The sequence below is a fragment of the Manihot esculenta genome, chromosome 14, assembly GCF_001659605.2.
Source record: "Manihot esculenta cultivar AM560-2 chromosome 14, M.esculenta_v8, whole genome shotgun sequence".
Taxonomy (NCBI): Eukaryota; Viridiplantae; Streptophyta; class Magnoliopsida; order Malpighiales; family Euphorbiaceae; genus Manihot; species Manihot esculenta.
This window is the reverse complement of record NC_035174.2, coordinates 6,090,229-6,115,366: the sequence shown is the minus strand read 5'-3', so window position 1 is coordinate 6,115,366 and position 25,138 is coordinate 6,090,229. Positions and strand designations below refer to the sequence as shown.

The 25,138-nt window shown below is 40.7% G+C and overlaps 3 protein-coding genes across 5 annotated transcripts; all 3 read left to right on the top strand.

Annotated features, from left to right (window-relative positions):
* The first annotated feature begins 786 nt into the window (after positions 1-786).
* Positions 787-10,397, top strand: LOC110600623. Of its 3 annotated transcripts, none has more exons than XM_021737494.2 (15): positions 788-3,698; positions 3,786-3,914; positions 4,000-4,191; positions 4,312-4,364; positions 4,502-4,799; positions 4,977-5,115; positions 5,199-5,351; positions 5,966-6,064; positions 7,408-7,565; positions 7,722-7,937; positions 8,037-8,318; positions 8,415-8,562; positions 8,656-8,789; positions 9,365-9,451; positions 9,533-10,397. In XM_021737494.2, exons 1-15 carry the CDS (start codon positions 1,074-1,076, stop codon positions 9,617-9,619), a joined length of 4,800 nt encoding a protein of 1,599 aa, XP_021593186.1. In that variant the 5' UTR covers positions 788-1,073; the 3' UTR covers positions 9,620-10,397. The 3 variants fall into 3 exon arrangements, 2 of the variants coding, with proteins under 2 accessions (XP_021593186.1, XP_021593185.1); XM_021737493.2 differs by having other exon boundaries at positions 7,408-7,604; XR_002485704.2 differs by lacking the exons at positions 8,415-8,562; positions 8,656-8,789; positions 9,365-9,451; positions 9,533-10,397 and having other exon boundaries at positions 787-3,698; positions 7,408-7,569.
* A 138-nt stretch (positions 10,398-10,535) lies between these two features.
* LOC110630963 (LOB domain-containing protein 27) lies at positions 10,536-13,710 on the top strand. Its single transcript, XM_021778629.2, has 2 exons — positions 10,536-12,401; positions 12,525-13,710. The coding sequence occupies exons 1-2, from the start codon at positions 11,632-11,634 to the stop codon at positions 12,625-12,627; spliced, it is 873 nt and encodes a 290-aa protein (XP_021634321.1). The 5' UTR covers positions 10,536-11,631; the 3' UTR covers positions 12,628-13,710.
* Positions 13,711-13,933: 223 nt separating this feature from the next.
* LOC110630754 (protein NUCLEAR FUSION DEFECTIVE 4) lies at positions 13,934-16,031 on the top strand. Its single transcript, XM_021778320.2, has 3 exons — positions 13,934-14,428; positions 14,564-15,737; positions 15,810-16,031. The coding sequence occupies exons 1-2, from the start codon at positions 13,952-13,954 to the stop codon at positions 15,713-15,715; spliced, it is 1,629 nt and encodes a 542-aa protein (XP_021634012.1). The 5' UTR covers positions 13,934-13,951; the 3' UTR covers positions 15,716-15,737; positions 15,810-16,031.
* Positions 16,032-25,138: the final 9,107 nt, after the last annotated feature.

Sequence of the window (25,138 nt, the reverse complement as noted above, 5' to 3'; positions counted from 1 at the left end):
TAGTACCTCCGAATCCGCATGGCAGAGACGCGTGACCCAATCCTGGAGAGACCTTTACACGTCACCAGCAAGCAAGACAATGTATAAAAGAGGAGTCCCCTCCTCAGAAAGCTTAAGCCTTATTCAGTAATACAAAACCCTTGTAAAACCCTATTCTATTGGATCTCAGATCATCAGTTAGGTTTTAAATTATTAATTTAAGTCATACGCTTGACTAAATACTTTAATTATAATAATAATATTTTAAATATCATTAAATATTAATAATGATTTTTCAAAATTTCTTAAAAAGGCGTATAATTGTAATTAATAATTAATAATTAAAAAAATACGATTTTATTTATTTCAATTGAGCTCTTCCACCCCTTCATTGTCGCTCTCCTTAGTTTTCATGGCCTCCAACTCCTCTGCATGTGTGCTACGACTCTGATCTAAGTTGTCGAAGGGATGAACTTGTGTTTGAAATTGAAGTTTGTTTGGTGTTGTAATCTATATCTATAGTTAGGTGATTTCCGTGGTCTCCATGAACATTCAGCTTCTGCTTTTAAGTGGCGTTGTTAGCATGGGTTTGTTATTGGGCTCAAAATGGGCTTTATGCTCTGAGCTTCTTGAGGCTGTTTTTTTCTATAACCTTATTCAGCAATAAATATAATTACTGGACATTTTTATAATAAATAAATAAATATAATGTTATGGAATTAATTATAAACATTAATATTGATTAATAAAAAAATTGGGTCACTAATCAGTAATCCCAGGCGATCATATAAATAAAACCTGATTATTACTATTTCCCCCCATCAAACCTCGCCTCTCTTCTTCCGTTTCCCCGTCTGTCACTTATCTTCCACTCTCCCCGTAGGTTTCATCGCCTGCCGCGTCTCCTACGTTCACCATCACCATCGCCATCGCCGTCGCCGCCAACTCTTCTCATATCCCCACTCCTCCCCCACATTTCCCCCCCTCTCATTCTCTTTTGCTCTCTCTTTGTAACCAATACACATTTTTTCTAAACGCAGACAGAGGCGGTTATATGCATCTTGATCAGATTGTTGTAACAAACACTACAATTGATGGGGCATAAGAAGCGCAACCCCACTACTCGGTCCAAACTAGCTCCGCCGTCTACGCCGGCGGCAGTTGCTGCCGCCGATGAAGCCGAGAATTCGAATAATCTTTCCCTCGTTAAGATCGAACAGCCTATTTTTCCTGAACCAGACGTCTCTTCTTACTCGGCAATCAAAAGTGAATGTGAGCGGGCTTTGACGGCTCTTCGCCGAGGCAATCACACCAAAGCCCTCCGCCTCATGAAGGAGTCGTGTACCCGGCACGGCGATAACTCGCCGCATGCTGCCTTAATCCACCGCGTGCAAGGTACGGTTTGTGTAAAGGTTGCCTCGATAATCGATGACCCCAACGCCAAACAGCGGCATTTGAAGAACGCGATCGACTCCGCCCGTAGAGCCGCTGAATTGTCGCCGAACTCTATAGAATTTGCGCATTTCTACGCTAATTTGCTCTATGAGGCTGCAAATGATGGGAAAGAGTACGAGGATGTTATGAAAGAGTGTGACCGCGCGTTGGATATCTTGAACCCAATTGATCCCGCCAAGGAAAGCTTGCAAGACGAGAGCCAGCAGAGGATAACGACTGCGGAAGCGAGGATTGCTCACGTGCAGAGTGAGCTGAGGAGCTTGAAGCAGAAATCGAGTATTGCGTCAATTTCGACTTGGATGAAGAATTTAGGGACTGGTGAAGAAATTAGATTGATACCCATAAGGAGAGCCACTGAGGATCCTATGGAGGTTAAGTTAGTGCAAACTAGGCGGCCCAATGAGATTAAGAAGGCGACAAAGACGCCTGAAGAGAGACGGAAAGAGATTGAAGTTAGGGTCGCTGCTGCTAGGCTATTGCAGCAGAAATCAGAGAGCAGCTTGGGACATAATGGGGGCGAGCGGAGTGACAAGGGAGTGGAAGCGCCGTCAGGGAGTGATAGGAGAGGAGAGAGGAGGAAGTATGGGATTAATGCGAGGAAGAACGGTACTAACAAGGAGAGGAAGGATTGGGTGCAGTCATATTGGAACTCAATGAGCATGGAAATGAAGAGTGATTTGTTAAAAATTCGGGTCAGTGATTTGATGGGTTATTTTGGATCGTTCAAGGATGGTTTGGCTAGTGAGGTCTTAAATGAGGCATTGGCATTTGCTGAGGAGAATAAGACATGGGGATTTTGGATGTGTTGTAGATGCTTTGAGAAGTTTGCAGATTCCGAGAGTCATATACATCATGTTGTGCAAGAGCACATGGGAAATCTTATGCCTAAAATGCAGGCAGTTTTACCTCAGAGTGTTGACAATGAATGGATTGAGATGATTCTTAATTGTTCTTGGAAGCCTCTTGATATTTCCTCTGCAGCGAAGATGCTTGGAAGTCGTGGGAAAGACCAGGATGCAGACGTTGTTGAGGATTTTTACTCAGGGGCTCGTAATGAGGAGTGTGATGATTGCTTTAAAGATGCGTGGGATTCTTCTCCAAAGAAGGAAAATTTGAGGGACTGCTATAATGATTTTACTATGGAGAGCAATGATCCAGATAAGGTTTCCAGTATTGAGTGTAAAGAATGCGATGGAAACCAGGGTCCAATGGCGTACTCTATTGATAGTTGGCCTTTGTCAGAGGACTCTGAGAGAGGAAAGCTCCTTGAGAAAATTCATGCTTTATTTGAGGCATTCATTAAACATAAGTATCTTGCAGCAAGCCATCTGAATAAGGTGATACAACTTACTATGGACGAGCTACAGACTCTTGCTTCTGGTTCTCAGCTTCTAAACCATGGCATAGACCAGACACCCTTGTGCATTTGCTTTTTGGGAGCATCACAACTTAGAAAGGTCCTCAAGTTTTTGCAGGAAATATCTCATTCTTGTGGTTTGGGAAGATATTCTGAGAAAAGTAGTACTGTTGATGATTTAAGTGCTGCTCAAGGTCCTGAGATAAAAGAGAAAATTGTTCTTAATAGTGATGCCTCATGTCTTTACCTGGATGAATGTCTATTGCCATCTGAATGTGCTCCTGGTACATGTCTTCATGATAATATGGTCACAGCAACTTCTACTAACGTTGGCAATGGAAATAGCGTTCTACCTGATGCTGCTGCTTTGCTCTCATGGATATTTGCAGGCCCCTCGAGTGGGGAGCAATTGCAATCATGGGTGCGTACAAAAGATAAGAAAGTGCACCAAGGAATGGAAATTCTGGAAACACTTGAGAAGGAGTTTTACCACCTTCAGAGCCTTTGCGAGAGAAAATGTGAGCATTTAAGCTACATGGAAGCATTGCAGGCTGTGGAGGATCTCTGTCTCGAAGAAACTAAGAAGAGGGAGGTAAACATACATGATCATAGCTGCTATGAATATGCACTTAGAAAGCGGAGGGATGATCTTGTTGAGAATGAACATGATGCTCTGTTCATTAGCGGTAGGATTGAGCTAGATGTCATAGCAAATATATTAAAAGAAGCAGAAGATCTGAATGGCAATCAATTTGGATACGAGGACAGTTACAATGGTATAAATTCTCAGTTATGTGACTTGGAAACTGGTGAAAACAATGATTGGAAAACCAAGGACGATGCACATCAAATGGACACTTGCATACAAGTTGTGATTCAGAGACAGAAACACCAGTTATCCATAGAGGTCAGTGTGTTTGCTCTTGAAGCTCTTGTATATTACAAATATTGATAATAATTCTTACAACTTTAATTTGGTTGTTTGGTCATGCAGCTCAGCAAAATAGATGCTCGAATCATGCGAAATGTAACTGGGATGCAGCAGTTGGAACTCAAACTTGAGCCTGTTTCTGCCCATGATTATCGATTGATATTGTTACCTTTAGTGAAGTCGTACATGAGGGTTTGTACAGAACTTTTTGGGAGCTCCTCAACATCTCTGAATACAGGTTCCTCTATTTATTTGTTTTGACAACCTCTCTTTGCAGGCACATTTGGAGGATTTAGCCGAGAAGGATGCCACAGAGAAGTCTGATGCTGCAAGGGAAGCATTTTTAGCAGAACTGGCACTTGATTCTAAGAAGAGTGCTCGAGGAGGAAGCGATAATTTGAGAAATATACAGGACAAATCAAAGGATAAGAGAAAAAACAGAGATTACAGGAAAACCAAAGATTCAAAGGTTTAAAATTTCATTATTTTGGATTTATTTGTGTTTTTGTTTTATATACTTTTTTTACTGTAGGATTGATAAATATAATTCATAATTAGTAATTCACTCTAATGTCTTCATACATTTCAGGCTACTTTTGGCAATGAGCAGCACTTGCTTCATGATGAGACTGCAGAGCAAAGGTATGTCTTCATCTTGATCTCACTTTGCACTTTTATGTTCACTTTCTGCTTTGAATGCTGCCATTTTATTTGCACCTGTATGTCATGAATCAAATGGTGAGTACAGCCTGTTGTGTTTAATTTATTTCCTTCTGCAGTTCCTTTCTAGTTGCATCTGATGGTGATCACCCAGATTCTGAGACTCTTCTTTCAATGAATGGTGATGACTTAAAACAACAAGAGGAAGAGTTTAGACGTAAAATTGAACTTGAAGCAGAGGAAAGAAAACTAGAAGAAACTCTCGAATATCAAAGACGAATTGAGAATGAGGCTAAAATGAAGCACCTTGCTGAACAACAATATAAGAAATCCAATAGAACCTTTCCAGAAAAGGTGGCTGGCGGACAGCATGATAGTAATTTGGAATGTGATTCTGATGCTGTACATGAGCCATTGGTGAGCATTAGTTTTGAGGCTCTCCTCTCCTAGAAATTGGTGCTATTGGTCCCCTAGTTCCATTTCCTTGGAAATTGCATAGTTAAATTGAATGATAGAGACTATACCTAGACTACTTCTATGTTATGAGAGTGCCTTTTGAATGTTAAAGGGAATCTTACAAACTTTCACTTACAGGAACATTTGACATATAAGAATGGGTTTCCCAATGATATAGAAGTAATGCCCATGGTAAGTGGTGCTGCAGTGCCGGTCAAACCTTGGATATCTAATGCGCAAATGACCAGTGGTACTCATAACACAAAAGCAAATCAAGGTTACATCATAGAATAAATTTTCTGGCTGAGGTTAGGAATGGTTGTTGTTCTTGGAAACATTTTCATTCTCTCTATTTTGCAGGACCATCTAGCGAAGGAACTTCTGATGATAGTATTTTGCCTTCTGACCGCCGGACAGGAAGGAGAGGTAGGCGGCAGAAGAGTGCCACTAGATCTTTTGATGGAAAATATCAACCAGTTTCAGCAGAAAAGAACAATGGTGAAGTTGGAAATGGTATGTTTTTCTGCTCTATGATTACTATTATTTTTTGGTATTTGCTAATTGCTACTTTTTTTACAGACTTCATGACTAATAAAAAGAATTCATATGAGTCAAGAATTAATTGTTTTGAAGTGATTTAATGAACCACAGTTATTTGAGTTTCAAATGGCTTGGTTGTGCTATGAAATCATATCAAGATTAGTTTGCTGTGCCATCTACAAGAGTTGCTCTTTCGTTGATGTTGTACTACTACATTCCTTCATTGCTCTGCGTAACTCCTTGTCTTCTGCTCACATGATTGGGATCTTAGTTCTTTGAGTTCTTATTGCTTGCTTGAACCTTGTTCCTGAAGTTTTCTTGGGAATGTTGATAGTAATGTTAACAAATGTTCTCATTTAACCTTCATATATGAGCTGGACATTTTAATTATATTTGTCTAATATTACTTCTATGGTCTTTTGTTCATTTCTACTGTCCCCTGTTCTTGTTGCACTATACAACTGCTACAAAGAATCTGCAAGTATTATTCTGCCATCATAACATAAAGCATTCTATGCTCAATCACAACAAGTTGAAACTGATTATATCATGGTTTGTGTATGTGAAACCAATTAATCCTTGTACAGGGGACAATGGAACTAAGACACTGAGACAATTACAGGCAGAGGAAGATGATGAAGAAAGGTTCCAAGCTGACCTAAAAAAGGCTGTACGCCAAAGCCTTGGTAAGGAAATTCTTTCACCATTTATTTGTTGTTATTACATTCTATCAGTGTATATGGTGATGACTAGGCACCATCTAGATGGACTATGAGGGAACTAGATAATTATATTGAGAGTTTAGATTGTTGTCGGAACTAGAAAATTATCTTAAGAGTTTACTTTAGATCGATGCCTTTTTGCCCTTAGGTCTTTTCTTCAGTGTTGCTGTTGTTCTTTTCTATCCTTTTGGAGCTTGTAGCCTTTGATTTTACAGTATGGGTAATTTTATGGCACAGAATCCTTGAGGGAATTTTTGTACCTAGATGTAAATTTTGATCCTACTGATATTATGAATATCCATACTTCATTTTGGTTTTCACTATTATTATATTTGGCAAATTGCATATTGTGAAGCTCCATTATATTGAGGTTGTCATACGTTTTGTTAGGATAGGAAAGCCTTTTAGGATCACATTGTTCTAAACCAAGTTTGTTGGGAATTTTGAGCAATATGGGCGATTAATTCACTCTCTTTTCTATGAATCCTTATGATGCTCATTGAGTTATATATTTAACTATTTTGCTACAGATAAGAACTTTGATGTGCATCTAATGGGATTATCATGTAGGCCTGTTGTCACCTTTGTTTTACTTTAAGCAGCAAGCTGCCAACAAGTGTGCTATTGTGCTTTGCTGAGTGAATCTTGTTTCACAAATATTTGATATGCATGCACATTTGGTTGCAGTAGAACTTGGAGAAAGTGATTTAGTTGTGATAAAGTATGCGACTCCAACAGCATTTTGTCTTGGGGACCTTTACAAGCCAAACCTAGCTTACATAATTGGTTAACTTGTCTTACCAATCTATGACTTAATAAAGAAAAAATTTAAGGTTGCAAAATTAATATTTTGGAGATGAACTTGAAGAGGGATTCTAGAATACTGCTTGTATTGTTTTAAAATTTGTATTATGAATTATTGGCGAAGTTTATTTTTGTATGTATTGATTTGGCACTATATGAGACTTGGAAACAACAATGTCCATTTTTTGTATGACAAGATAGACGTGTGAAAGTTGAACTCAAATTTGCATCTTAAGTAAAGCATCTCTTGTTAGATTCATTTTATCAGTGCGTGAAACATGTATTTTTTATTATAGTTGTGTGGCCTAATATCTAGTATTTCATGGAGCCTGACCCGACTTTTAATCCAATAGCTTGAGCTTTGGTGAATGCCTTTTTGGAGGTTGCATACAACTTATACATCTGAATGCATTGATCAGAATCTTAAACATTCTATTTTCCTTTTGCTGATTTTTGAAATAGAAATATCTGCAACACTTAACCATATATTTCTGTTGGTCCAGACGCATTTCAAGCGCATCAGCAAGCACCCTTGATTTCAAGCTCGAGGAGGCCACAAAATTTACCTCTGGAAGTTAACAGTGCTGGTGTTTCACCAAATGAAGTTGCAATTAAAAGTGTTAATGAAACTGATGTAGTTGGCGCAGGCCTGCAGAATGATGTTGGTGAATACAATTGTTTTCTGAATGTTATTATACAGGCATGGTCCATATAATAATGAAACTACTTCTTTATCATTTTGCATTGTTCATTTCATGTATGCTTTTCTGATTCATTTTCTACCCCTTTTTGTTTGTCTTTTCTTCATTGAGCTCAGTCCTTATGGCATTTAAGGCGGTTTCGAGAGGAGTTCTTGCAGAGATCAGCATCAGAGCATGTTCATGTGGGGGAACCATGTGTTGTCTGTGCATTATATGATATTTTCACTGCCCTGACCACTGCTTCTACAGACATGCTAAGAGAAGCTGTTGCTCCTACATCTCTGAGAATAGCTCTGAGCAATTTGTATCCAGATAGTAATTTTTTCCAGGAGGTACTTCTCCAGAACCCTGTTTCCTACCCCTTGCCTAGTGTTGGTTGTCCTTATTGTTATTCTGTTATTTTCTCATAACCTAAGAGTTCACATAAACAGGCTCAGATGAATGATGCTTCTGAAGTATTGGCAGTAATATTTGATTGTCTTCATCGGGCATTTACTTCTGGTTCAACTGGTAGTGGTTCCGATTCTGACTCAGTGGAAAGCAGTGGCACGGGATTTTGGGATTGTACAAACAATGCTTGTTTAGTGCATTCTCTTTTTGGAATGGATATTTTTGAACGTATGAATTGCTATAGCTGTGGTTTAGAGTCCAGACATCTGAAGTACACTTCTTTCTTTCATAATATAAATGCTAGTGCCCTTCGAACGATGAAGGTTTGTGTTGCTGGTCAATTTGTTTTATTGCAATTCTTGTCACTGGAGTTTTTAGTTTTGTAAAATGGGAAATGTTTACTTTTCCTTACTATTCAGGTCATGTGTTCTGAAAACTCTTTTGATGAGCTATTAAATCTAGTGGAGATGAATCATCAACTGGCTTGTGATCCCGAGGTTGGTGGTTGTGGGAAGTTTAACTATATCCATCACATTCTGTCGACTGCACCACATGTTTTTACAACAGGTGATTTTGTTGGCAAGAAGTTGTTTTTTTCCTTGTTTGATTGGCAGTGCTTTCCTGTGGAAACTTAAAGTCATATATATGTTTGGGCTGCAGTTCTGGGATGGCAAAATACATGTGAAAGTGTTGAGGATATAGCAGCAACATTGGCAGCTCTTAGTACTGAGATAGATATCAGTGCGCTGTACCGCGGTCTGGATCCAAAAAACATGCATAGCTTGGTTTCAGTGGTGCGTATAGTTTAATGATCATCCATGACACTATTTTAATTGATAAATAGCTTATTAGATTTGGTAATCCTATAATGAAATATGAGTTTTCTGAGGGATAAAGATAAAGAAAATTATTTGAAGAGCAAAACAAATCAAAGGAAATGTTTAATTGAAAAGCAGTAGCTTTACAAAAGACCAAGTCCAGAAGATTTCAAATTCAAATACATGAAGCAGAATGTAAAACTTGAGGATTTGGTGCTTAAAATTCAGGAAGACAGGAACATGTATGAGCTTTTTTTTTTACTTAACTTCTTGATTGCTGTTTGAGGGTGAGAATCAAATTTAAAATTCTTCTGCTCGGACTGCTCCAGAAGCCTTAACTGAAGAAAGTTTTTGAGAAACTTGAGTCTGCAGTATTTTTAAAATTTTTTCTTTTCGTTCTGTTGGGTTGGGGGCAGGTTGTGAGTTGGTGTTGACAATAGGTATAATAAAGGCAGCAACTTTTATACAATTGTTTTCATATTTAAACTGGCACTGGCTTTCTCTTATTTATATGCTTGTGTCCTGAACTATTTTATTGATGTTTCTTTTAGGTTTGCTATTATGGGCAACATTATCATTGCTTTGCCTATAGTCAGGACCATGAACGATGGATAATGTATGATGACAAAACTGTCAAGGTAGATTCATCGTCTACTGTAGCATCATGATTTTATTTTGTGTGCATCTCTTTGTTGTTAAAAGGTTGCATTTGTTTCTAGGTAATTGGTAGCTGGGCAGATGTTCTTTCCATGTGTGAAAGAGGGCACTTGCAACCTCAGGTTCTTTTCTTTGAAGCTGTAAACTAGTTGTTAGTGGAATTTGGTAAATTATTCTCTGCACAGGAGAGCACTGAGTTCAGCATGGCTCGATATTTGATTGCTGTCTTTGGTGAGATGTTTATAGTGATGCATTGTAGCTCTACCCTGACGCAGTTAATGTGGTGAAATATACAGCTTGGTTTTGAAGGACTTCTAAAGTTTTGATACAAAATGAGAATTGTGATATAAAAATCGAAAGTTTTGTCGTATAGACGGGAGGTTTTGTTGGAAACCTGATCTTGTCAGGGAAGAATAACAATCGAGGGAATTTTCTTCTTCAATCTTTTGGCTTGAAGAAATCAGTAACATAAGGAGGCTGGAGTGTAAATTACTCGTGAATCAAAATCTCTTCGGGGTGATCAAAGATTTGTCCATGGATTTTTCAGTTTCTTTCGTTGATGTTTCAAATAAGGTGGGTGGTTGAGAAAAAAAAGCAGCAATTTCCTGGTTACCAGCCTGTGAATGCGTTGAGAGAACTTATGATGCTTTCTGTAAGGTGGCAAATAATGATCGGTTGTTAGCAGGAGCATATACTAATAGCAATTGTAAGTGGGGAATTTAGTTAACATTAGACACTGAATTTTCTTTAGATGACCAAATTTTCAGAATTTTGCCCCTCCTAGAAGAGGTTCTGTATAGATCACATCACAATCACTGCCACTTGGGTTTTCAACTTTTCACAGGCAACTTATTGTTGTGGCATACGATCATCATTTATTGAGGATGGGTTATTAATAGTAAATTTGTTGCTCATTTTTCTTGTTTAGTTGCATTGCTCTCCGCTACCATCTATTATCTTCCGTACATATATAGTGAGGGAGTTTGTACATCAGCAGAGTGACGTAGATAAAATCTTCTATGTTTTCGAAACAAAGTGTTTTCTGCATGTATTATTTACGTAAGATTTGAACATATACACTCGAAGTGCGAATCCCCTGGTGCGTTGAATTGAGTGCTAAATTTCTATCTGGCAAAAAAAGAAAAAGTTAAAAGGTGATGAAGCTCTAATGCTACACTATAATGTATTAGAGAAAGTTCTCATCTAAATTATCAGATTCGTAGAGTTGTTAACGATATGTCTAATATCTGAAATATAAAAATTAACAAATCTCTTTGTATTTGCCTGAAGCAACTATCCAGTTTCATATTTAAAATAGGCAGTACTTCTGTTGATAGTATTTTGTAAATAAATCTGGGATCCTTTTCTTATCATGTTGAGTTATATTTTAAGCAGCTGACTGCCAAAAGCAATTACAGGTTTAATTTTTGAATACATTTGTGCTGATCAGATTATTTATCCTTTTACCAAAATTTATTTATTCTTTCCAATTGATTACCTTGAAAAATTTGAGGGGTATAGCAATCTTTGGAACAATATTTTTAATGACTTAATTCAATATTCTGCCTTCTGGGTTCCTTTTAGTCATTAAAAAGATGATTTCTTGGTCTCATCTTTGATTAGAACAAGGAAATTGATAAACAGCCCTTTAACAACATTCTGCTGTCTCTATGTTTCTCTTGTTATGTAAATGTGCGTAATTAAAATTAAAGAATATAAAGATAATATAATATATAGCACGAGTTAACCTGTGGAAGCCACGTTTTCAAGTAACAAAGATAAGGTTAAGTGTCAAACAGATTTGATCGACCATAGATAGCCCCAGAAATTAGGAGTCTGCTACAGTATCGACATTTGTCCTAACGGTCATAATATAATCGTTGAAAAAAGTTTAAAGAAACAGCAACCCTCCCCCACCAGATTCGCTCTCTCTCTCTTCAATATTCAATCTTCCATTTTAATCAGTCTCTTCACATCCAGCAAATCCGCACATATCAGACCTGTTCAGCATCTCTCTCTTTCTCTCTCTGCCATTTTTCTCCCCATCTCTTCCCGAGCTATATCATCACCATCAACGCCATTATCTTAGTTTTCTTGTTGGTTTGGCACTGTAGATTTCAAACTCGCATTGTTTGTTTCCCAAGATTTTGATGCCGGAAATATGACCCTTAAGGGTGGCACCAGCCAGGCCTGTGCTGCGTGCAAATACCAAAGGAGAAAGTGCTCCTCTGAGTGTCCTTTAGCTCCTTACTTCCCTCCTGACCAACCTCAGCTGTTTCAGAATGCCCATAAATTATTTGGTGTAAAAAAGATTACCAAATTACTCGAAAATCTTGAAGCCTCTCAACGGGAAGAGGCAATGCGTTCCGTTATTTATCAAGCCAATGTTCGCGATAGATTCCCTGTTCATGGATGCTGGGGCATCATCTGTCAGCTTCATTACCAAATTAGGCAAGCTGAAGAAGAGCTCCACGCTGTTCATGCACAACTCGAAATGTACAGGCAACATCAACATCATCAGATTTCATCCTTAACTGATGATGTCCCTTCACAATTACAATTAGGGATGGCTCCTCCTAGTAATGCCCTTTCGCTTTTCGGTCACAATGCCCCTCAGCCTTACAATTCTTTGCCTCTTTCACAACAGCATTCCTACTCTAATAGCAGTAATGCTGGTTATAGTTCTGGTTACTTAGATTCCAAAGAACATTTAGGCAATTCTTTGTGGGCTCAACAGCCGTATGCGTCCACCAATAATAATAATAATAATAATAATATCAATCCTATGGCAATTCAATCTCACTTTGTTTCATCACAGCCACTGGCTATACAACAAGAAGTTGTTCAAGATTACGATGAAATCCATCCATTTTTCGATACAATTGATGACAGACAATCATATATTGATTCTAAAGAGGCATATGAGTCAAGGTACAGTTCATTCCTCTATGAAATTATAGAATACCTAAAACAAATCCAAATTATGAAAAAGGATATATAAAAATTTATATTTTTCATTGGTTTTAAAGTTGATGGTGTAAATTTATATTACAGCTCTGAAGAATCATTGAAGGACACAACACAGTCCATTGAGCATGTTGCTGAGAATGAATTGAAGAGTGCTGCTGCATGTTTCAGTCTTACCAGTGTCAATTGAACAGTGAGCAAGAGAATTTCAATTTTTTTTTTTCCTTCAGCATAGAGTAAATCCTACAATTTTGAACTCTCACTTCCCTTTTTTTTTTCAATCCTTAACACTTTTTTTTCATAATTTTGAGTTTCTATAATTGATTTTAGAATAATCAATTATCCTTTCCAATAACTGTAATCATTTTTGGATGCCCAGATGTTTGATAAAAATTTGTGGAGTGATACACACTTGGAGGTAAAACACCAACCTATTATGCTTTGTTTTGGTTTTATTAATTAGTTAGAATTGAAAGAAAAATTGAAAAGTGCTAAATCTTGATTTTAGTTGAAGTTTTACATTGTTTCAAAAATAAACCATTTCTTTTACCTTTAAAAGTAGAGCTTTTTCAACAAAACAATTTCAAGTAAGCTTTTTTTACTCTTCAAACTGCTTTTTATCTAACACATTTTTCTTATTTATATAAGATATATTGTGTTTTTGAAGTATGAATTAATTTGTGGGTATTTAAATTTAAATTTTTTTTATATATCATTCAATTAATTTATATTCGCATAAATCTATATAAGAGAAGAATGCTATTTATTTAAAAGGTAAGTTGTTTGAGGACAATCACATCACAAAATGCTCATTTTTTGTAACTTTTGTTCATAGAATGCGATTATGTATGAGCAAAAGCAGAAAGTCAAACAAAACTTTTCCATAGAGACTCAACTCAATCTTGTTTTGAACCCGATTAATTTTCTGCAACCCGATTCACCTCGAATTTATATGGGCAGAAATATTATTATTAAACTCAGAAACTTAAGTTTTTAGGAATTAACAAAATTTTTTAAAAATTAGAGTAATTTTCTATGTACATATTATCTCAATATTATCAAATACTACATAAATGGAACGGGGATAGGATAGGGTAGGAGAAGACAAGCACGACTATATGCTGCACAGAGACTCGGGCCGGGGCGAGCAGTGCCCTTCCTGGAGCGGGCGAGGCAGGTTTATTGTAAACATTTCTTTTTTTTTTTTTTATTTTATTAATGTAAACTATAAATTTATTTATATAAAAAACAAATTATATTATGAATATAGTGTTAAGGCATAAAAAATAAAATTTATTTATTTACTTTATTAATTTATATATATAAAATAATATAATTTAATAAAAAAAATAATAAATCTTTTTTATTACAAATCAAATTACAAAACTCGACTTGACCATGTGAAAATTATGGTTCTACTGGACACTTTTGCGCTAAGTTGGACAGAAATCAACGTTAATGCCGCGAAGAACTCGTATCTTCGCTAGAACAATTGCGGAGGGAGACATGATAAAATGGAGAGACTGAACCTTAACACCAAATGGTTCTCTACGGTTGCCAGCATATGGATCCAGTGCACCAGTGGCTCTCTCTACACCTTCTCCATCTATTCTCCTACTCTTAAGTCTACCCAAAGCTATGATCAATCAACGCTCGATACTGTCTCTGTTTTCAAGGACATCGGCGCCAACTGCGGCGTCCTCTCTGGTGTTCTTTACACCAAAGCCACCAGCCATCACCACCACCAACGCACTTCGACAATTTCTAGTGGGCCATGGGTGGTCCTCCTGGTTGGCGCCATACAGTGCTTCGCCGGGTATTTCCTCATGTGGGCTGCTGTCAGCGGATTAATTCGGCCACCGCCGGTTGTGGTAATGTGTTTGTTCATGTTTGTGGCGGCGCATGCCCAAAGTTTCTTTAATACCGCTAACGTCGTCACGTCCGTGCGGAATTTCCCCAGCTATAGTGGCACTGCTGTTGGCATCATGAAGGTATCTCTTTTTTTCCCCAATTTTTTGTCTTATCTATATGGAAGAAAAATTTTAGCAATCCAATTTGAAATCAATTGAGTGGATTAATGAGAATTTGTTTGATTCTTGTGAAATTTTTTTTGTTTCACTTGCTAGGGATTTCTTGGTTTAAGTGGAGCGATATTAGTACAAGTATATCAAACGCTATTCAACAACAGACCCACCTCGTATCTCCTGATGTTGGCACTTTTGCCCAGCATCAATCCGATGATACAAATGTGGTTCGTCAGAATTCACAGTGTGAGTGAAGGAGACGAGAAGAAGTACCTTGACAGTTTCTCAGTGGTTTCATTGGTTCTGGCTGCTTACCTTATGATCATTATAATATTGGAACATGTCTTTAGTTTCCAATTTTCAATGCGTGTGGTTGCGTTTATCCTGCTCATGTTGTTGCTTGTGTCGCCTATTTTCGTTGCAATCAAAACCAGGGAAAAGAATTCTGATATTATTTCTGAGAGGAATCAATTAGTGGATGAATCTAAGATGCTTGCAAGGCATGGTCCTAGTGGGTATCGAAGTTTGCCTGATGACCCTGAAGGTAGCAGTTGTTTGCAAAATGACCAAGATCTGAATCTATTGCAAGCTGCCTGTACGGTGGATTTCTGGATTTTGTTTCTTGCCATGGCTTGTGGTATGGGCTCAGGACTTGCCACAGTCAATAATTTGAGCCAGGTAGGAGGATCTCTTGGTTATGCAAGTTTTGAAACTAATACCTTAGTTTCTTTGTGGAGCATTTGGAACTTTCTTGGCCGATTTGGAGCTGGATATATATCTGATCAGTTCTTACGCTCTAGAGGCTGGTCAAGGCCATTGTTCATGGTCATCACTCTTGCAGGTATGACCATTGGTCATTTGGTGATTGCTTCTGGTTTACCTGGTGCTCTCTATGCTGGGTCAGTTTTGGTGGGTGTTTGTTATGGTTCTCAGTGGTCACTGATGCCCACAATTGCTTCAGAGATATTTGGGGTGGGACATATGGGCACCATATTCAATACCATCACCATTGCTAGTCCTGTTGGATCCTACATATTTTCTGTGAGAGTGGTTGGTTATATATATGACAGGGAATCATCAGGGGAAGGGATCACATGCACTGGAACTCATTGTATCATGTTATCATTTCTGATAATGGCATCGGCTACATTTCTGGGGGCTCTTGCTGCCTTGGGCTTGTTCTTGCGGACAAAAGGTTTTTATAATCGGATCGTGCTCGTAAGTTTACAACATTCCATGACAGGAAGACCATAACATGTAATGAGAATTAAAGATGGTAAGAGACAGGTATTTGTCTGTTTCATTTACTGTTTATTCTGGATTTGATTCCTTTCCACATCCATTGCAGGATGGAAGATGAAATTAAAAAGCAACATGCTTGATGCTATAGCTGTAGGAGGGAGAAAAAAAAAAAGGTTTCTTTTGCGAAGATGCTTCAATGCAAAAACAGTGGTGTCCCGTTTTGTCTGTAATAAATGTAAATATCTTTGATCTGCACATAGCCCTTATTGCTCTTTGTTTCCAATTACCCATTTGATACAGTTTATGCAGCATACAAGTTTATTTTTGATATAGTTTTTCTACTTGCTTAATAAGTGATGAGCTGAGATCCAGAACATGCCATGAAAAAGAGAGAGTTCCCCTGAGATTGAGAAGGAAAGAGTAAAAATTTTTATTTATAAATAGTGGTAAATGAAATAGTCATACATTAAAAAAATTTTGTATTTATTTTATTTTTATAATTATATTAAAATTTATTAATTTGTATAATTATTAAGATAAATTATTTTAGAAATTTAATTTAATTTTTTATATATAATTGGCATTTAAGAGAGTTTATTTCAAGAAGAATAATTTATATCCGCAATGTATTTTCAAGAATTTTTTAAGAAAAAGTTAATTTTTATTGTTTGTTATATTGTTTAAGAAAATGTTAATAAAATATTGAAAGGTATTAAGACATTCTCAAATTCTAAATAAATTCATTTTTCAAAAATAAGAAATCATTTTTTAAAAATAAATTTTAAAAAATATTTTTTATTTACTGATTTTTCTGAATACATCAAGCATTATAAGACATATAAAATATTTTATGATAAATTATTTTTTTAAAATGTAGTTTTTAATCACTTTTCTCTTATTTATCACAAAGTAATGAATTTCAAAATAAATAATAGAATAAAATAAATAATAAAATATTTAAATTCAAAAAACATTTTCTTTTTGTCTTTGTTTGACATGTAATTTTTTTAAGAAAATAAGTAAATCTTATCCATAGAATTCAATTCATTTATTTAGAATCAATTTAAATATAATATAATTGAATTGAATTTTTTTATATTAGATAAATTAATAATAAAATTTAAATTAATTTAATTTATTCATTATTCTTATTATTTTTAAACTAAATATAAATATTTATTTTTATAGATAATGATAAACTAAATATAAACATTTATTTTTATAGATAATGATAAACTAAATATAAACATTTATTTTTATAAATAACAATTATTATTGTATTCATTGAAAAGACATTATTAATTGATGACCGCTGGATTTCTTCACCCCAGAACAGGGGCTTGACCACAGCCAAAGGCCCATGACACAGAGGCCCATGTACTTGATACCCCCCAACAAGCCTGGCTCATTCCAGCTTCCGGGCCGGGCTCGATCAAGCTTCCTTACTCAGTCCAGCCTGATCCCTGACCAGCAGACCCCTCTCAGGCCCAGCGTCCAGCCCAACTCTCGGCCCAGCCCGGGGTCCAGAACAGTACTCACCAGACAGCCTGGCAGATCCGCTCGAACGTACGCATGAGGAGAATCAGAGGCCGTTACGCATGTAGCAGGCAGCTGATACCCTAGTACACCCGAATCTGTATGGCAGAGACGCGTGGCCCAATCCTGGAGAGACCTTTACACGTCACCAGCAAGCAAGACAATGTATAAAAGAGGAGTCCCCTCCTCAGAAAGTTTTAAGCCTTATTCTGTAACACAAAACCCTGGTAAAACCCTATTCTATTGGATCTCAGATCATCAATTGGCGCCGTCTGTGGGAAAACGAAGGAGATCTTTTCATCACCGGAGTTTTCACTTTCAAAACCCACTGAGATCCACGATGGCAAACCACCAAGACATTAACCTTAATATTCCAAATGACCAGAGCTCTGCCCAAGATGGGCAGCAGTTCTCCTTTTCTAGTCCTGCAATGGTGAATAACCAAACACCTATTTCTCTTAATCCCTCGCCAAACCTGGCAGGGAATACTCCCACCATGACCCTGTCTAACCAAGACATTCAAACCATGGCTCTCCAGCTACAAACCACTGCTCACTGGTTGGGCCAGATAATGCAACAAAGGGGACTTAGCACCCCAGCAAACGCACTCCCAGTAGTGGAGGAACCCAGAACCGATGAACCTCAACCTACCTCTGCCCGCCTCCGAACTAACAACCACGATACCGGAGAAGAGGAAGAACCGGAGGCCCGAATTCATGGGAGAAGGGCAAGAGAGTTGATAGAAAATGAAGAAGTGGACGACTATTCTGCTGAAACAACCAGGGAAACGGGAACTGAAACAGAGGAGGAAGAATGTAGTTTGGGCAAAAGATCCAACCCAGAAGACGAGAAAATGAACCAAAAACTGAAAAGGTTGAAGGAGCAGCTCCTAGCCGAGCTAGGTAAGAAAGATCAGAGTCAAACCTCCTTGCCTACTTCTTCTCCCTTCTCAAAGGTAATGCAGCAGGAGACCGTTCCCAAAAAGTTTATGATGCCGCCGATGGCGGCCTATAATGGGGCTGGAAACCCGAGAGAACATGTCATGAACTATAAGACCTTCATGGAGTTGCAAACTCTGTTAGATGCTCTGATGTGCAAGGTGTTCCCAACAACGCTCTCGGGACCAGCGAGGGCATGGTTCAACAGCCTGGAGGCCGGAAGCATTAAAAGTTTTGGAGACCTTACCCTCCGCTTCATCAGCCGGTTCGTAGCCGGGGTGCCAGCAGATAGGAAGACAAGCTATCTGGAAACAGTTAGGCAAAAAGCTGGTGAATCTCTCAGAGAGTATGTCGCCCGTTTCAATACGGAGGCCCTGCAGATTCCCGAGCTCGACGAAGGAAGGGCGGTAGAGGCCATGCAAAAGGGAACAACCTCTGCCGAGTTCTTTGGTTCTTTGAGCAGGAAACCTCCGACCTCACTGGCCGAGTTGATGAAGAGGGCGGAAAAGTACATAAGGCAGGATGACGCCTTAGTAACGAGTAGATTTGCCAAAGGGGTGGCAGGAAAAGAGAAAGCCCCGGAGGAAGGAAGGCTGGAGAAACACGAGAAGAAGCGTGGGAAGAGGCCTGAGCCATATAAGCAGGCCTGGGAAAGAAGGGATCAAAGGCCCCCCCTCCTCCCAGGGCTCATGAACCACGAGTGCTCCCCCCTTGGGTTCCTGAGAAGCCTACTCCCCTCAACGCTTCCAGAGCCGAAGTGCTCATGGCAGTCCAGGATAAGGAGTTCCTCCAGTGGCCTAAACCCATGAGGTCGGAAGCAGATCAGAGGAATCCTGACAAGTATTGTCAGTACCACCGGACACATGGCCACGATACAAATAACTGTTTTCAGTTAATCGCGGAGATTGAAAGATTGATAAAAAGGGGGCATCTCAAAAATTTTGTGAAGAAACCGGAGGGGCAGAGGCCTCCGCCCAGTCCGGCAGCCCAGATGCTCAGGAGAACCGGAGCTGGACCAGTGAATGATGGGTCTAGTGGGACTATTAATATGATTGTTGGAGGAACTGGAGGACGGATGAGCCGTCGAGGAAAGAAGAGAAACCGGGAAGGAGAGATCAGCAATGGCGAGGTCATACAGATCGTTGAACACTCACCCATGGCCATCGTTTTCTCTTCAGAAGATGCACAGGGCATTCAGATGCCCCATGATGACGCGCTTGTTATTGAAGCAGTCATTCATAATTTTCGGGTGAAGAAGGTTTTGGTGGATGATGGGAGTAAGGTCAATTTATTGCCATATCGGGTTTTCCAGCAGATGGGAATCCCGGAGGAACAGCTGGTTCGGGACCAGTCACCCATCAAAGGGATCGGAGGAGCACCGGTATTTGTAGAAGGGAAGGTGAAGCTGGCCCTTACCTTGGGAGAAGCACCCAGAGCTCGCACCCATCATGAGGTGTTTTTGGTGGTTAAACTCCCACTGAGTTACAACGCGATTTTAGGGAGGCCGGCGTTGTTTAGCTTTGAAGCTGTCACCAGCATCAGGTATTTAGCACTCAAGTTTCCAACGGAAGAAGGAGTGGGAATGGTTCGGGGCAGCCAGGAAGAAGCAAGGGCGGTATACTTGGCCACAGTAACAGAACCGAGCTCAACTGGAGAAGCACTCGACTCGGAAGTTCTGGAGGTCAGAGATGAAACAAAAGAAGCCCGGACAGAGCCAGTCGGAGAATTGGAGACCTTCCCCTTATCAGAAGCAGATGCAAGCAAGGTTTTCAGTCTTAATGCCAACCTCACCAAAGAACAAAAAGGTGAAGTCATGACTCTGATCCGAGGTCACGCGTCGACCTTCGCATGGAAGCCCTCAGACATGCCAGGAATTGACCCCAAAGTGATGACACACCGATTGAATGTCCTCCCCGAGGCCAGACCAGTGAAGCAAAAGAAGAGAGTAGTAGGAAGAGAAAAACAGCAAGCCACCCGGGAGGAAGTGCAGAAGTTAGAAGAAGCAGGCTTTATTAGGGAAGTAATGTACCCACAATGGTTGGCAAATCCTGTGTTAGTCAAAAAAGCCAATGGCAAATACAGGATGTGCATAGATTTTACCGACCTAAATAAAGCCTGCCACAAAGATTGTTACCCCCTCCCCGATATTAATAAAATGGTCGATTCAACGGCCGGATTTGATTATATGTCTTCTTTGGATGCTATGTCTGGTTATCACCAAATCCCAATGGAGAAGTCGGATGAGGAGAAAACCTCATTTATAACTGAAGACGGGACTTACTGCTACAAAGCTATGCCTTTCGGATTAAGAAACGCCGGGGCAACTTACCAACGATTAATGAATAAAATCTTTAAGAACCAGATTGGCAGGAACGTAGAAGTGTATGTGGATGACATGGTGGTTAAAAGTTCAACTTTTCAACAACACATAGCAGATCTGAGGGAGATATTTGGGGTGTTAGATCAATACAGAATGAAGTTAAACCCAACAAAATGTGCTTTTTTCATCAGGGGAGGAAAGTTCTTGGGATACATGGTGAGTGGAAGAGGCATTGAGCCCAATTCGGAGAAAGTAGAAGCCATATTAAATATGCCAGAGCCGACCTGCGTAAGGGACGTCCAGAGATTAACCGGGAGAGTGGTGGCGCTTAACCGATTTATGTCGAAGTCAGCAGAAAAGTGTTTACCATTCTTCAAAAAGTTGAGAAAGGTACCAAACTTCGAATGGACGGAAGACTGCCAAAAAGCTTTCGCGGAACTTAAGAAATATCTTAGCTCGCCTCACGTGCTCAGCAGTCCCATAAAAGGGGAAGAGCTTCTGATATATTTGGCAGCCTCAGAACAGGCAATCAGCGCGGTACTAGTAAGGGTAGAAGGAGGAGAGCAGAAACCTGTTTTCTACATCAGCAAGGTACTTAGAGACACTGAGGTCAGGTACTCGAACATTGAAAAATTGGCTTATGCCTTGTTGTTAGCAGTCCGGAAATTCAAAGTTTATCTGGAAGGCCACCAAGGAGTTGTGATGACGAACCAACCCTTAAAGAAGATCCTACGTAGGCCGGAAACTTCAGGACGGATGTTAGCATGGTCCGTGGAAATCAGCCCCTACTGTCTGGAATACCGACCTCGGACAGCAATAAAATCTCAAGCGCTGGCTGACTTCATAGCAGAATGCTCATTCAACGAGGAGAAGGAAGAATCATCCTCGGAGATGCCTAGAAAGGAAGGAGAGCGAGAGCTTTCCCAAGAATTTAGCTGGAAGCTATATGTGGATGGAGCATCAGGATCTGAGGGCAGCGGCGCAGGGATAATGCTTAAGGGGCCGGAGGGCTTCAAAGTGTGTTATGCTTTACGGTTAGAATTCAAGGCTTCTAACAATATGGCCGAGTACAAGGCCTTGGTGAATAGGATGTTGGTAGCCTCGGAAGTAGGGGTAACCGACCTCGAAGTAAATAGTGACTCTCAACTGGTGATCAACCAGGTAACGGGGGTATATCAAGCCAGAGACCCCATCATGCAGAACTATCTTGATAAAGTAAAAGCCATAGAAGCCGAGCTCGCAGAACGGGGAGTTATTGTCAGATTTCAAAGAATACCTCGGGATGAAAATGAGGAGGCAGACCTGCTTAGTCGATTGACCAAAGAAGAATTAGAGCAGCTCCCTGACGAAGTATACATACAGCATATCCGCACACCTGCTTTCAAGAAGACAAACACGGTACTGCAGGTGGACCAGAGCCCAACTTGGATGAGCCCCTATCTGAAATATTTGGAGAAGGGCGAACTCCCTGAAAACAAAGACGAAGCCAGAAAGATAGCAGCTCGAGCTGCCAACTACCAAGTAATAAGGGGAACTTTGTACAGAAAGGGGAAGTCCAGCCCATGGCTCCGATGTGTAAGTCCGGAAGAAGCTGCAAAGGTAATGGAGGAAATACATAGAGGCCTATGTGGGGCTCACGAGGGAGCAGAGACATTAGCTAACAAAATATTCAGGCAAGGATACTACTGGCCCACTGTTAAGAAAGAAGCAGAAGAGTTTGTCCGAAGGTGCGACGTATGTCAGAGATTTGCTAATGCCATCAGGACCCCTGCCACTCCTCAAGCAAGCATATCCAGTCCATGGCCTTTCTCGCAATGGGGAATTGACATCCTGGGCCCTTTCCCCAAGACTACGGGGCAAAGAAAATTTGTAGTGGTAGCTGTGGAATACTTCTCGAAATGGCCAGAGGCAGAAGCAATAGCAACAATCACAGCCAGAAAGATGATAGATTTCGTATGGGGGCATATCATCTGCAGATTTGGCATACCCAGAGTGCTTATCTCAGACAACGGCAGACAATTTGACTGCAACACTTTCAAAACCTTCACGACGAACGTGGGCATATGGCATAAGTTCTCCTCCGTGGCCCATCCTCAGACCAATGGTCAAACGAAAGTCACTAACAGAGCAATCCTCCAAGGATTAAAAAAGCGGCTGGATGGTGCAAAGGAAAACTGGGCAGAAGAACTCAATAGTATCCTATGGGCACTCCGAACTACTCCCAGAGCACCCACTAAGGAAACACCGTTCGCACTCGCTTACGGTACAGAGGCCGTAGTTCCAGTTGAATTACAGATCCCCACTCATCGAGTTCAATTTCTCAGCGAGGACACTAATGGGGACAAGTTAAGAAGCAACCTGGATGCTCTTGAAGAAGTTAGGGAAGAAGCACAAGTCCGAACTGCTGCTTATCAACAACGAGCGGCAAGATATTATAATCAAAAGGTCAGAGAAAGAAGCTTAAAGGTGGGAGACCTGACTTTAAGAAACTTGGAAGCTACAGGAAAAAGAGCAGCCGCAGGCAAGCTAGCACCGACCTGGGAAGGTCCATTCAAGGTGACAAAAGTGGTTAAGCCCGGGGTATACCGAATTGAAGATATGCAAGGAAACCCCGAGCCCCACGCCTGGAACATCCAGCACTTAAAAAGGTACTTCCCTTGAAATATATGTAAAGAAAAATAGTGTACTCTGAAAGGCACAAATAAATAAAATAACGCCATTCTTTACGCATTGATGTTATCTCCATTAAGAATGTTACTTCTCTTTGAAAAAGAAAGAACAAAACTAGAAGACCGGGATCCCCAAGATCTCCCGGATGCAAGACCAGGATCCCCAAGATCTCCTGGCGAAAGAAGACCTCCTTGAGACATAGAGACCTCCTGGAGGTAGAAGACCGGGATCCCCAAGATCTCCCGGACACAAGACCAGGATCCCCAAGATCTCCTGGCGAAAGAAGACCTCCTTGAGACAAAGAGACCTCCTGGAGGTAGAAGACCGGGATCCCCAAGATCTCCCGGACACAAGACCAGGATCCCCAAGATCTCCTGGCGAAAGAAGACCTCCTTGAGACATAGAGACCTCCTGGAGGTAGAAGACTGGGATCCCCAAGATCTCCCGGACAGAAGACCAGGATCCCCAAGATCTCCTGGCACTAGAAAACCTTACTGAGACATAGAGACCTCGGTGAGGCAGAAGACCAGGATCCCCAAGATCTCCTGGCACTAGAAAACCTCCTTGAGACATAGAGACCTCCTGGAGGTAGAAGACCGGGATCCCCAAGATCTCCCGGATGCAAGACCAGGATCCCCAAGATCTCCTGGCGAAAGAAAACCTCCTTGAGACATAGAGACCTCCTGGAGGTAGAAGACCGGGATCCCCAAGATCTCCCGGATGCAAGACCAGGATCCCCAAGATCTCCTGGCGAAAGAAGACCTCCTTGAGACATAGAGACCTCCTGGAGGTAGAAGACCGGGATCCCCAAGATCTCCCGGACACAAGACCAGGATCCCCAAGATCTCCTGGCGAAAGAAGACCTCCTTGAGACATAGAGACCTCCTGGAGGTAGAAGACCGGGATCCCCAAGATCTCCCGGATACAAGACCAGGATCCCCAAGATCTCCTGGCACTAGAGACCTCCTGGAGGTAGAAGACTGGGATCCCCAAGATCTCCCGGACAGAAGACCAGGATCCCCAAGATCTCCTGGCACTAGAAAACCTTACTGAGACATAGAGACCTCGGTGAGGCAGAAGACCAGGATCCCCAAGATCTCCTGGCACTAGAAAACCTCCTTGAGACATAGAGACCTCCTGGAGGTAGAAGACCGGGATCCCCAAGATCTCCCGGATGCAAGACCAGGATCCCCAAGATCTCCTGGCACTAAGAAGACCTCCTTGAGACATAGAGACCTCGGTGAGGCAGAAGACCAGGATCCCCAAGATCTCCTGGCACTAGAAAACCTCCTTGAGACATAGAGACCTCCTGGAGGTAGAAGACCGGGATCCCCAAGATCTCCCGGATGCAAGACCAGGATCCCCAAGATCTCCTGGCGAAAGAAAACCTCCTTGAGACATAGAGACCTCCTGGAGGTAGAAGACCGGGATCCCCAAGATCTCCCGGATGCAAGACCAGGATCCCCAAGATCTCCTGGCGAAAGAAGACCTCCTTGAGACATAGAGACCTCCTAGAGGTAGAAGACCGGGATCCCCAAGATCTCCCGGACACAAGACCAGGATCCCCAAGATCTCCTGGCGAAAGAAGACCTCCTTGAGACATAGAGACCTCCTGGAGGTAGAAGACCGGGATCCCCAAGATCTCCCGGATACAAGACCAGGATCCCCAAGATCTCCTGGCACTAGAGACCTCCTGGAGGTAGAAGACTGGGATCCCCAAGATCTCCCGGACAGAAGACCAGGATTCCCAAGATCTCCTGGCACTAGAAAACCTTACTGAGACATAGAGACCTCGGTGAGGCAGAAGACCAGGATCCCCAAGATCTCCTGGCACTAGAAAACCTCCTTGAGACATAGAGACCTCCTGGAGGTAGAAGACCGGGATCCCCAAGATCTCCCGGATGCAAGACCAGGATCCCCAAGATCTCCTGGCACTAAGAAGACCTCCTTGAGACATAGAGACCTCGGTGA